The sequence below is a fragment of the Odontomachus brunneus genome, unplaced genomic scaffold (genome assembly GCF_010583005.1).
Source record: "Odontomachus brunneus isolate Ranch 3 - 2012 unplaced genomic scaffold, Obru_v1 Obru_scaffold_019, whole genome shotgun sequence".
NCBI classification, from domain to species: Eukaryota; Metazoa; Arthropoda; class Insecta; order Hymenoptera; family Formicidae; genus Odontomachus; species Odontomachus brunneus.
Window position 1 is genome coordinate 1,258,522 of NW_022639469.1, and position 13,939 is coordinate 1,272,460.

At 44.0% G+C, this 13,939-nt stretch overlaps 1 protein-coding gene across 2 annotated transcripts in view; it reads left to right on the plus strand.

Annotated features, from left to right (window-relative positions):
- LOC116841922 overlaps positions 1 to 13,707 on the plus strand; it is an 86,990-nt gene extending 73,283 nt beyond the window's left edge. The window contains exons 3-4 of one of the 2 annotated variants that reach the window (XM_032810412.1): positions 12,458 to 12,886; positions 13,455 to 13,707. In XM_032810412.1, coding sequence (XP_032666303.1) covers positions 12,458 to 12,886; positions 13,455 to 13,474 — 449 coding nt within the window. In that variant the 3' untranslated portion in view covers positions 13,475 to 13,707. Of the gene's footprint in view, positions 1 to 12,457; positions 13,025 to 13,454 lie in introns of those variants that run through there. The other variant, XM_032810411.1, reaches the window with a different exon arrangement.
- The last annotated feature ends 232 nt before the right edge of the window (positions 13,708 to 13,939 follow it).

Consider the following 13,939-nt stretch of genomic DNA (forward strand, 5'->3'; position numbering starts at 1 on the left):
CGTGGTGAACGTCACTGATTATCGTGCACGGCGAGCGCTATTAACGGCTGATTAACATATTCCAAGCCGTACGGCTTCGCGAGCACCACTACCACCATCCGCAAAAAGCCGCGAGTTTTCCTCCTCCGAATATTTTCTTTGGGCCATTTGCCCATCTTTGCTTCAATTATTATCGCATTATCGTTAAATTATATACGGAAAATCGCTAGTGAGGATTATTCATAACGTATAGTCGATTGTAAAATACGACGTCACGAAATATGTCTAATCGCGGGGCAGAGAGAATGTAGGATTGTGCCAAGGTGAAAAGTCTGTTCGAGTCTTTTTATCTCGCGCCCACTAGACGAGGCTCGACTCCTCGTTCTTTTTCATCCAGCCTAAGCAGCAGCTACGTTTGCGTTCGTCGCGGAAAGCACGTCCATCATGCTGGAAGGCAAAAGATTACCCCATGCTATAATAGTGTTTTCGATATGCAGCGACAGGAACATTATTGGCGAGCGCGCAAACAAGAATCTGGTAGCTCGACAGCCGTGAAATCCATCAATTTTGAATTATCGTCGAGAGACGTTGCCGAGAGATTAACCCCTCCTCTCTCTGCCCCTTCCCCCCTCACCGGCACCCACGACTATGACGACGAGCACGGGTTTTCCTTCGAAGTGCAACAAACAAATCCGGACTTGGACGCTAAAAAATTCAATTGCGACACCTCTCTCCTTTCTTCCCCGCGCGGCGGAAAACAGCGTATTATTGAGACGCTGAACTGACGTTCCAAGATCGACGTGGCTCCATTAATGTACGAGAGAGCTCGTGCGTCCGTAGCGATCGGAGTAAATTGCTCGATTGTAACCGCAATTAATTACACGCGCCGCTACACGGTCCCCGAGGCCTCGTGAGCGAGCACCTGCGAACATGACAATCAATCCGCTCTGCGTATGGTAGCGCGATCGTCTAATTTACCTTCCGCCTTGTACCGATTTCCATTTACAGGAATCGCGTACATTCCTCGCGGTGGAATCGTAATTTAGTGCCATATATTCAACGCCTTATCCGCCGGCGTAATATATTATTAACCTTCCCCGGGCTTTTATCGCCAACAAATCGTATCGTTATCGCTTAACGCGGCATAATAGTCGGCTCAGATATACACGCAGGATGTCCCGAGCTCCTCGCATTTCCTCTCATCTAGGAATTCAATCTAGGATTCGCGACCCGGGGGGTTTTCTGCAGGTCAGGACGCAGCGCGCATCTGTCATTTTTTGACGACAAAGCGCGCGCGCGCGCGCGCGGATGTGAAGGAGACGAAAATCGGAGAAGGTATCATTGGAGTTCGCAATACTCAGACAGACATTTTCCCTTAAAATATCGTCTCGCGCAAAATGCCAAATCGCGCGCTCGGACCGAGTGGCAGTGCAGATTCGATGAGACTAATTCGCGAAAGCGCCCGTTGATTAACTCCGAGCGATCCCTCTGCGAATCGGCTCTTCCGAACGGCGAGATGGAAATCCCCCTGCTTTCTCCTCCATCCCCCTCGGTGATCGACGTGCGAGCGGCGTTTCGCAATTCCCAGTCCTCGACCGCCAATCGATCGCGATTCGAACGGACGCGCGCGCGAAGTGGCGCGTTCCGCGCGAGGCACGGTAATTACGGGCCGACCGACGGGCATTAATTAGACACGACGAAATAATTAATCTCAGGTACTTAGATCATCCTCAGGAATCCGACGACGGCGCGTCGTGTGCCTACACGTATGCTCGCACGACCGCGCAAACATTCGCCGTGGCTCGACCTCGTCGCCGCCGTTGAGCAGATCGATTTATCGAATTTATTGCCGTCTCTATCCACTGACGATCGCGCGCGCCGCCGTAATCGCTATATATAGAAAGTCGCGAGAAGACACCTGCGACTCCATCCGCGACTCTCCTTCGCCGCCTTTGCGTCTTCTAACGCGCTCTGTGAACCTAATCTCTCTCATTCTCTCTGTCGCTTCCTCTCTCTCTTCGTCGCGTACACGCGCGTAACGTATAAAATACGCACGCCCGCGACCCACGAGCCTGCCGACGGCGCGACGACAGAAAAAGCTTTTCCATGGCTGTCCGGTCGATTATCAGAAATTGTGGAAGCCTTTGGCCTTTCCGGTAGTTATTGACGCTGATTATGATGGAATGGAATGCCACTTTGGCGCAAGCCCCTCCGTACACGTCGTGTCGCTGAAAAATGAATCTCTCTCCCTCTCTCTCTCTCCCTCTCTCTCTCTCTCTCTCTGTATTTCTCTGTCGCTCCCCGAGGAGTACCTTCTACAAGTATTTATTAAATTAAACGACTGTCGCACTCTCAGTCGCGCGTATGCATCCACACACACACACACACACATATACGCACACACCCCCGCACACACGCACACGCATACACGCTGTGCCAGCATGGAATTTTTAATTGGCCGCTGTAAATAAACAAAACGAGGTACGAACGTAAGTAATCGCGTGGCGTCGCGATTTAAACTCCAATTACATAAATAGTCGCGAACGCGCCCGGCGAGGCGAGCCTCCAGACGAAGGACGTACATTTATTCTCGCTTCACGCGATGGAGCAAGAATGAAGACAAGAGACATGGATTGCGTACTGAATGTGATACGTGGCGTCCATAAACGGAGCGAAATGTGTCGGAGGTCGATCAAATTGATACGTCGACGTACGCCGATTAATCGAGTTCGAAATTGAAAAGTTCCACTCACTCGTCGGTCGAGAAAAGCGTCAAATTTTGATCGATCGCTCCGACCCGTTCCTCTCATGACACAGAATAGTCGCCGAAAGTGAGTCGAATTTGCTTTTGACGACCCTGCGCGCAAGTCGCGACCTGGACGGCCCCGCGAACGCAATCGGGCGGTACGGTCGATCGAGATTTGCCTTTCAAAACGCGACGGAAGCGAAAGCGCTGCAGCGATTCGCGCGAACGAACGTTTGCGACAAAGCCGGTGCGTACAGCCGGCTTCGAGAGTCGATCGGGTGGATTTTTGCGAGATCCCGAATAAGGCGCCGCACGGCACGACTCGGCGATTTAACGGCGAACGGCGCTCACGCGAGATTTTATTTGCGAGATGTACAGTAAAGTACGCGGACAAGTGTATAAAGCCGCGCCCGACTTGACGGATGACCGATTGACAGCCGTGCAGAATCTCTGCCCGCCGCGACCGATGAGACGCACACTCGCGAACATTCTAATAAGGCACCAATAACGCGGAATACGCGCGCTGCATAATTTACGGCCAATTATTTATGTCCTTTTGCCGATCGTCGGCGCGCAGTGTGCGCAGCTTGTTCAGTGATTGAACTACGCAGAATCGGCGATGTTATCGACACGCGATCGCTAATATATCGTCGATTTAGCAGCAGCGCGCCTGCTTCCCCCCTATCCCCGCCGCCGTATCAGACTCGTACAATTTGCATAACGGACTCTTCTTCTCCTCCACCTCCTCCTCCGTTCTCCTCTCCTTCTTTCCACGCGAGATTTTCGCGTACCGCGCGTGTATATGTGTGTGTGTGTGTGTGCATGCCTGTGCGCGCGAGTGTGTCGACTGCATCGCGAAAGAAAGAGGGAGAGAGAGAGAGAGTGTGCCGTGTGCTAGTCGTACATCTCGATACTATAATCGGGCAATTAATCGTCGAGTCATCAGCGTGAATCAGCCCCTTCGACGTAGTTAATACGTTAGTTTACCTGATATGCATTTGCATTTCGACGGTTCATTCAGTAGTTCGCGTCGGTTATGGAAGCGCTCTGTCCTGGTAGAACGGCGGCCGGTTAATTATGACGCGTCCTGTTACATCCATAATTACACGCCGCGTCCGCGCGCGTTAAGTCCGGATTACGAGGACTAATTCTTCACGAGCCGCGGAAGAGAGAAGAGCGAGAGATCGGTATCACAGAGGTGTGTGCTCGCGCGCGCGCACGCACGGAGACTAGTCGCGGGTTTGTCCGCTGAAGATGTTATTATATCCGCGAGATTCCATGACATAATGAAACGAGCTATTGAAATAATCGATGATATAATCACGGATATTAGCGATAATTAGTTTTACGGTCGTTTGAAGTATGGTCGAAGGCGTCGCGCAACTGTCATCGAACGACACTCGATTAACTTATCGAACGGCGATTTATTTTCTTAGAACGCGACTCTTTTTTATCGCGGGCCGTGACGTAAACCGGTCTTTGAGCAGAAATTAATTTCGTAGCGCGATTCGCCGATTCGTCCGGCCGCTTCGAGGCTTCCACGCGTCGCGGGGAGCGGTCGCGCGAAATCCAACGAGCGTGTCTTGAAATCCTTTATCAAAGAGGACGGAACAAACCGCGGCAATGAGCAGCGTCGGAGACGCATATCAAAGTGCGATCCGCCGAGGTGGAGCGCGGCGTCTGTGTGTATGTGGGCGCGCCGTAAATATTCGGCATCGTTACGATTGCGATCGTGTTTTTCACGCTTTATTACTCATTCGTAACGCGGTAGCGTGCGCATAATCGAGGCGCGATAGCGCGATGCGTTTACAATTAACAACGCCAACACAATACGGATGTATAAGCGCCGCCGCGGGTACAATTATTAACGCGCTCGCCGGATCGGAATCGGTAAGACAGCTTTATCTACTTGTATCGCCTGTTGGCGCTGCATACAGCCGGGCCTGCGCACGCACGCTCTCGCGCGACCTTGTCCACCCGTGGAGCCTTCGCCGTGTAGCCACAAAGTAGGCATAATAATGGATACTTAACGATTCGGTATGGAAAACAACCTAATTGCGCGGATACGTTTAGATGCGCTTGCCGTCACCAGGAAACGGTGGTCGCCGGAACACGCGCGCGCGAACGTTGCGAAATGGTTTTCTTGGGAATGCGAATGACTCGACTCGAAGACGCTCATTCGCGCCTCGAGGAGGCGCCTGATCGCTTCTTCCACTCGTGAAATGATGTATGTAATCATTTAATCGCCTGTTACTCACTTTTCCCTATAATTACGCTATTATCCTCAATAACGATCCATCGATCAACAGTCACTCAATTACTCAATATTTCTTTTGGCTTTTTAGTTACTTGATTTCACTTATATTTCATTTGTATTTTTGTTTTTATTTGTATCTTTTTCGCATTCTTTTATTATATTTTATTTCCATTCTTTATCTGTACGTATATTTACGTTACCTCAGCTAAGAAAAAACTTGGTTTATAAAAAAATATCCTTAACCACATTCATCCTTCTATAACTCTTACTATTTCTCTTAAACAACTAATATTTTTATCCTAATATCATAATTCTAATATCTTTATTCTAACTACACTCTACAGTAACATAAAATGCGTTTCCCTTCACTAACTTGTTCCTATATCACATTGTATACTCTTTTCTACCACATTCTATTTCACCTATCGTCTAATTCTACTTTAATTTACCATTAGTAATTTCTTAATCCTTTTCTTCTGCATCCTACATCAGCATTTTTTTTGTTCACTGTCACGACTAATTTTTTTTCTTCTCTTTGATCTTTTTCAACTTCTTATTTCTATTTTTATTTCAATTTTATAATATATATGTTCAACTTGTAGTACTTTCTCCAATATATAATAGCGATATTTTATGCACTTTATTTACACGAAGATTCTATGTCTCTTCGGGAAGATTGTTGCAAACGTTGGAAATGATGGTCTACTAATTTAGTAGCTATTTGATTTACTTTAGGAAAAGTCGTACGAGAGGTTATTGCACTCGCGCTACTGTTTAGGCATGTTTTCGCAGACGGCTCCGCTTATCTTCCGCACCGAGTCTGTCTTAATTAACGGGTTTAATAGATGATTTAACGGTGTTGCTGTGCAATACGTGGTGCGCCTAGTTTCGACCACGCAAAGGAGAGGAGGAGGAGGAGGGGGACAACGACGCGAACGAATTGCGGTCCCACGAACATTTGCATTTTTCCGCCAGTACGATGTGTCAAGTTCACGGGGAATATGCTAATTGAGCTTCTCTCCTGATGGAAACCCGCAATATCTCTCTTTTTTTCGCCGCGATGTTTCGCACGCGTGCGAAAGCCTCTTGTTCGCGCAGAACGCTCGCTGCATCCTTCCCGTGAGCGTCCAAATTTCCTCACGAAAACGAACCTTACGCACGCTCGGAACTACTCTTCTTGACGAAGGTGGTCGCGGGAACTTCATGGAGATCTTGCGGAGAATTCGTTATCGACGCGCTAAAAGCACACGCGAGTTTGCGCAAGTCTATTAAGGTATCTACAGGGATTCGATACAATTCGATACTTGACTAAAAATACGTTCTCTCCTTCCGAAATAAACGAGCGAATCGAGATAACTTTTGCCGTTAACCCCAAACTATTGACCGGGGGCTTACAGCTTGATCTCCAAATGACTTTTATCGCGTTATGAAGCGGCGAAATTTCGCGACGGAATATCTCACGGTGGTAAGTCAGTCGGTGGTAACTCGTCGCTCAGAGCCGAGCCGTATGTTTAAGATACTTTCGTATCTGCCCTTGAGGCGTACGGGCCACGGGAAGGTCAAGTACTGGACTCGGTCGACCTGCAATTTCGGTAATTTCGCGCGCGTTCGGTTATCGAACCTGTGCGAGACCCTTCGGGACCCTTTCGCAGGGCGGTCCGGCCGATACCCCGCGTTTAGGTGCCCGGGTCTTCGTCCCGCGCATTTCTACGCCCCCCACGTCATCCCGTCCTCCTCCTCTTCCTCCTCCCCGACACTTCTTCCCAATGTTTAAAATCGATGAGCTTGCACGAGCGGAGATCGCTCGATACTCTCTCTCTTTCTCTCTCTCTACCCGCCCACGCCGAAGGATCGTCGAAAATTCACGGAGGATTCCACGTAAGTGTCTTCTCCCGAGGCTGCCATAAATTCCCAACGAGATACCCGCCGGCGATATTATTCCATTATTCGCGATTAACTCTTATCCGGGCTTCCCGGCTCTATTCGGATCCAAATCAATCAAGTCGAATTGCTCTTAAAAGCATCCGACTGCGAACTTATTGGTATTACTACCGAATCGATCAGCTATTGAGACAATACGAGTCCGCCGGTACACATCGAAAACGATGTGTCGGAGGAGGTATCGAATCGAGGTACTCTCCCCGATAAAAGATCCGATTTAGCAGAACGTGAGAGACCGATAAAAATGAAGTCGTCCTGCCCGAGTGCTTGCTCACAAAAGAACGGCTGTGATTTCTTATCGAGTCCGGGCAAAGTCCCGTAACGACAACGCCGCCAACACCGGCGCAAATAATGAATCATCATCGAGCGTGTACGTAGTGACGCTCGTAAGGCGCAACGGGAATCGTTGTTCGACTCTACCTATCTCTCAGTGGGGGTGGAGACGTTTCGGGTAGACCGTAATTAAGTTTCGTCAAGGAACTCCACGAACACGCTCGTAGCTTCTCTACGCGTGTAACGAGGGATTGAATTATGTCCGCTGAAGACGATCGTGTCCGCGCTTACACGCGGACGGAGACGAGGAGGTGGAATGGGAACGAAAGAGAAAACGCAGAGACAAGGGGAGAAACGCCGCGAGGAGATCGAGAGAGAAAGAGAGGCAGGGACGGGGAAGAGAGGAGAGCGCAAAGTGGACGAAAGTTGAGACGTTGACCAGGCACTACGCTGCCGAAACTCCTCCCTCTCGTTAATTGATTTCGTTAACGGCGCAGCCATTAAACCGTAATAACGCGGAGGGTCCTGCCAGGCAGAAATAACTCGCCGCAAGGGCGGAAGAGGATTCGCCATTTTTCCATTACCCGACGGGAGATTTATCGATCGTACAATATGCGGCTACCTCGTGCCAGTCGGATGGACGATTCCTCGGCATAATCGCGGACACGTGCGCGGATATATATCAGGAAACCAGGACAATTGATCGGAAACGGTTATGTATAAAAGATGACTTGAAAAGGGAATGGGATGAAAACTCGAAAAGATTACGATTTTTATTAAAGGAACCGAGGAATATTCAGTTATTTAACTTCAAGTTCAGTTATTTATTTCAGTGTCTCTGGCACTATAAAAGTTTAACAGTTCTTGTTAAATTTTCCTTAAAAAAAATTTGATCTCTTTATTCTGAATTTCGATAAATAATACATTATTATATAACTTATGTAACTGTGCATACATATGATGAGCAAATATTATTTTAAAATTTTATTTGCTCATTTTTTTAAATATTTTAATATTTCAATAATAATTGGTATAATGAATACAAATAATTAACGGACATATAATTGTGTCATTAAATTTTGCTTTTTCATAATCTTTTAATTTTTTTTCATTGAATTTGGAAATATTATATATATATATATATATAATGTATCGCGCTCACATTCCTCGACTTCCTGCATCCTCCGTCCTAGCTTCCTAATTCAGCATTCTGTTCCTGATTATTTCGACGTGGCGCTGCGGGTATTAGTTAATACCACTGACATTCACGTAGACGATCAGAGAAAGGTGTGTTTGCGACGCCGAAATGAAATATTTCATTAGAGTCGACGAGAGTTTTTCTATAGATTTAACGCAACACTCGATATCACGGGAAAGGGATACGCAACGCACAAGAATAAAACGATGAAAAAAGCTACATCATGTCCCGTCAAACGTCAACAGTCGTCGGTTCGCTGAATGATCAAAACAATCAACTCTTTCAAAACTTTGCAAAGAGTTTCCAAACAACCAAACATTACATATTCCTGTACGTTGTATATAGCTTCTCGAGTGTCTCCATTATATGTCTCGAGCTATACGACGAGCGATGCGCATACCGTAAACTATGTGTAACGGTACGTTGTTTATCACATTCCAATCGGGTAATTAAAATATTTCGTCGATCTCTGACATATTTAATTAGGCTCTCGTCGGCATCGCGTAATTTTCTCTTTGATCGAATCGTGTCCTCGCGAGTATTAATGTTAGTGCCACGGCGGAATGATGTCCCAGGATACGGGACGCGAGCAACGAATACATAAATTTTCAAGTGCGCCCAATTATTCGTTACATAAGAGAATGCCGTTTTCGACATTTCGTTTGACGAATTTGCCGAGAGTAAAAAGATACCCGAGTCGAAATTTAGGCCGGCAATCATAGTCCGTCGTCAATTGATAAATAACGATCATGAGTCTCCGACTATTTCTTCAACCTGTATATATATTCGTTATGTCAATTTATGCGACAAAAAACCATTGATCCAAAGAACCAAATGACTCATGAATATGAATCAACACGAATTTGTAATTAATTATATTCTTAATCTTAATGGATTGTAAATAATTTAAACGACTACAACTATTGGCCTTAAAACATAATGTAAGTCTTATAACTGCTGATCTTTACGACTAATAACGCTACTCGCTATCGCGAGTTCGGCCTTGTTTACATCTGACAACTCTTCATTTCTGTTTAGCTTTGTTGTTATGCGGAATGCAAGTTTAAATCTCCATTGATCAATTCGACATTATTAGATATGTAAAAATGTTTGCCTTCAGCTTTTTCCGTATCAACTTTTTTTAAGAGTATTAATGCTAATCGAGACTCCCAACATCAGAAGAGAAAAAAAGAAATTAAGAGAATAGAGATTTGTTGTTTTTATATTCAAACTTTAATCTTTATTACAGATATTTAGTATTGTCTTCTTTCATATAAATATTCTATCTTCAACTGAGTAAATTATACAATCAGTACAATACACTGACTCAAATTAAGAGTAAAGATTAAATGTAAGTAAGATACTGAGAAAAACGAGTGTTTAAGATCATTTTTGAACGAGTTCAAGCTCTTTCGAAAAAGTAGCATTGAGCGATCATTTGTTAGGATTAGAGAATAGTCTACGGAGCACCACATCTCGAGATTTCTCATAGATTCTTCCAATTTCACGGAATTTGCAGGATTAATGTGAGACCAATATTTCGACTCGAGTGCACGCGCGAACCGTTAATAACGCGGAAAGTCATTCGAGTCGTTCACAACGTCTCCGAAACGTGCTGCCGCTAATAATAGGACATGTTAATTGCACGTGTTGTAACGAGGACGGTGACCTCGTGGGGCAGCTGTACCTTCCATCAGCGGAATTCTTCCTTTGTATTCTACGAAATTAAATCACCTCAATTAACTCGTTTCCTTAAGCAACGAACGCTTCTGCTCGCGTGATAACGAGGCAGATAATAGATAATAACGATTTATATGCCACACACGTTATCCAACACACGTCGCCGGCGTTATCGGATCCGCGCAGTTTTGAATATAATAATTAAATTGAAGAGAGGAAAAACCAATTAAATCAGGACTTCCGCATTTTTTCCTTTTCCGCGTTTGAGAATTCGCGGCTCCGGCCGTCCCGTTAACCAGCCGGAAGTGCAGAGTTCGCGTCGCGATTGAAAACACCGGCGAATGGCTTGCGTTGCATTCGGGAGTAACGATCTTTCACTTTTAACGCATCGGGCCATGTCGTCCGGCAAGCGAGGATGCAAATCGCTCGCTTTATGCCGGCCGACGTATTGAAAGCCGAACGGCGACCAAGTCAATATATCGCGCAATACACCGTTTGCGGTGCAAAGGTGTTGGGGCCGAGAGCGCAGTGTACTCGCTCGTGTTTTCGATACGATCTTTTTCACCTTCCCGTTCTGGCCCGTGAGTGATTATCAGCGTTAATCGAGTTCTCGCGCGATAGCATCGGTTCGTCAGGCGATTCGGCGCGCTCGGGGTCAACGAACCGAGCCGAATCGGACGAGAAGTAATTAAATGTTGAGACGTGACGACAGAAATCGATAGTACGAGAGCGGACGAATGATAGTACGAACGCGCGAGACGGACAATCCCGGGCATCCACGGGTCATCATCCTCCTCGCGCCAACTTGGTGATGCGCGAACGAGCGAATGCGCGAGTTTGTCCCGGCTCTCAATTACGACTAACCCATTTAGCGGCGAATACCGGATCGACGAACGGATGTGAGATAAAATTGCGCGTCCCGGCATTGTCGCGCGCGACGCCGAATAATTTATCCGTCTAACTTCGATCGGCGATTCGCCTCGCTTCGCGGAGAATCCGCGTCGCCTCTTGAGCTATCGCCCCCGTACATCTGCCCCGGGGAACTTGAATTTCTCGCGCGGCCTTACGACATCGCGGTAACGTACGAGCTAATTAAAGCGAACCGTTTGTAACAGTACGCCACGATCGCATGATCGCATCCGATCCGAAACGTTTTCATTCAGCGCAAATGACTCGGCTCGGGGATTCGTCGCTCTTGTGAGAGTCAGCGAGATGCCTCGATAAGCAGCGAGCAGAAAAGAATTCGCTGCACGGAGAGAATATTGTAGTAAAAATTGCAATACAATTTTAATAGTCCGGGGAAATAGACTGATACTATTATGAAAATTATATAATAAAACATAGTAAAAATTACTATATAAACATAATTTTTGCTACATTTTTGCTAGATTTATGGTAATTTTTACTTGTCATTTTTCACTGTCATTTTTACTTGTTATTTTTTAGAGTTTTTTAAAGAAACATTAGTGCTTGAAAAAGTATATTTTCAAAAATTATGTCAAGTATGCGTATTTCGTTCTGCATCGTTTGTTTGATGGCAATGTGTGTTAGTGTCACTCTACTCCCTCGGTAACACGCCCAGAATCTTGAAAATAATTTTCCAATATCCCAAAGTCGCGTCCATAACATTAGATTCATCGTAGCAGTATATTCGGATTCTCGCGCAGTGATACCTGGTGCACAGGTTCTGCGAAAATCGGTCATGTTACTGCAGGTTAGGTCATATAGTGTTAGCATGTAGAGCACGTTCTAAGATAGTTTTTTAGAGTTTTTTAAAGTAATATTTAGCGAAAATATAACCATGTATATATGAAAATATTATTTTTAAGTAAACTTTTCCAATTCTTAAACTTTTAAATTCAAATGCGAAAGTACAGCATTGTTCTTCCACATTTTTCTGTTTAGAGCATCCATACTTTCGGTAAACTGCGGAAATATTTTTAGTCAAATATTACGCTAATAGCTTGTTATTTTATTTAAAATCTTTTTGCGCTTACTTTTATTGTGTAAAAGTATTTGTAGTTCTGTACAATGGATATACGATGTGAACTTTGTAGAAAAATGTCAGTATTCTATCGATAAAGTTTTCAGCTTCAGCATCCCTTTAAGGGCTTATAATATTTCGCTTAAATTATTATAAGCGTAATGCTTATAATATTTTAAGCAAATATATGTTATATTTTGCTTAAAATATTTTAGTAGTATTTATAGTATAATGTTCGGTTGTACAATAAGAATACGACGCGCGAGAATAGCGAAACAATCAGCAAAAAATGTTAACTCGTTGCTTATCAATGAATGACGGGCGGTTACACCGTCAAAACATTCGAGACAGTTATCCAAAGTAGTTATGTTTACCTTTGTGTCTCGCGAATTTTTCCAGATGTTTTCATTCAGTGTCAAGCCGGCCTGTGCCACGCACACCACAGACTACGCGTGATATGTTGTTCCTCTACACAATCAAAACATTTGGAATCTTCAAGGCAGTCAAATTTACCATTGTGCCTCACGGACTTTTCCGGATGTTACCATTCAGTTCCGAGCCGGCGAGCAACACACACATTACGGACTGCGTGTGTCAGTGCGTTATCTATTGTTCCTCTCGAGCGATTGAACTATTTCGTCGAGTCTTTTAAGAAAATCAGTCTCGTCGGCATCGCGATATTTATAACACGTGTACTTTCGATTAAACCGTATCTGCGCGAGTGTCAGTGTCAATGCCAATACCACAACGGAGCAGCCAAGATACTGGGTCGAGAAACTAGGACGAGGGACGCCGAAAAACAGGCAGCGATACATCGTATATTTCGAGGTATGTCAAATTATTTATTATAAACGAGGTTCCCGTTTTTAACGGGCGTTTAAGGAATTTGTCGATAGCAAAGAGCTACCCGAGTCGAAATTTAGGTCAGCATTCATAGTTTAGTTCATTATTGGACATATAATAATAGCTTCATCGATCTCCGATTAATCGTCAACTTGTATCTATATTTATTACTATTACTATTTTAATTACTATCTATATTTATTACTATTACTACTTGTATAAATACAAGAGGCATTGATCCGAACAACCGATTAACCATTTATGAATATAAAGCTATAATTAATTATATTTTCAAACAAAGATTTTAAGTTATTTCACTTATGAATACCGATCTAAGAATTCAATTTAATATGTTTCGCAAGTGCTGATTTTTCAGTCTAATAATGCTCCTTGAGTCGCAATTCCTCTCTTCTTCACATCTGCCAACAACTTTCTTTTCACTTCTGTTTATCACAAGTATATATTGTACCAAATTCCAATTTAAATCCCTATTAGGGTATAGCATTATTAGATTGTTATTCTTGTAATATAATTGTTATTTTTGTCTTTACAGCTTCATATCAGCTCTTTTAAGAGCTATAAATCTCATCAAAACTTCCATTGACCTCTTCAGAAGATTTGAAATTAACTGAAGATTTAAAATTAACTGCGTGATTCCCGTCTTGGCGATTCAGCCAAAGCGGGTCTTTCTTTTTAAATAAGCATATTTATATTTCTTTTCTTTTTATTTTCTTTAAAGAATTTTAAAAAATATAATGCAAAATATTTCTAATTTGCATATGCTATGAAAGTTAAAGAAATACATACGATAGTTTAAGTAGATCAAAAGAAATTTAATATTTTACCACCAAATTTTTTTGAGCATACCACTGAAGGAATTAAAAAAAAGAGAAAACAAAGAAAGAAAAAAAGAAGAAGCAAAATTAGGAAGAGATGAGATTAAGAATTGTTCTTTTATCCATTTCCTTTTAATCCTTATTAAATAATTTAACCTTAAATAAATTATCTTAGTTAATTCTTATTAAATAATTTAATCTT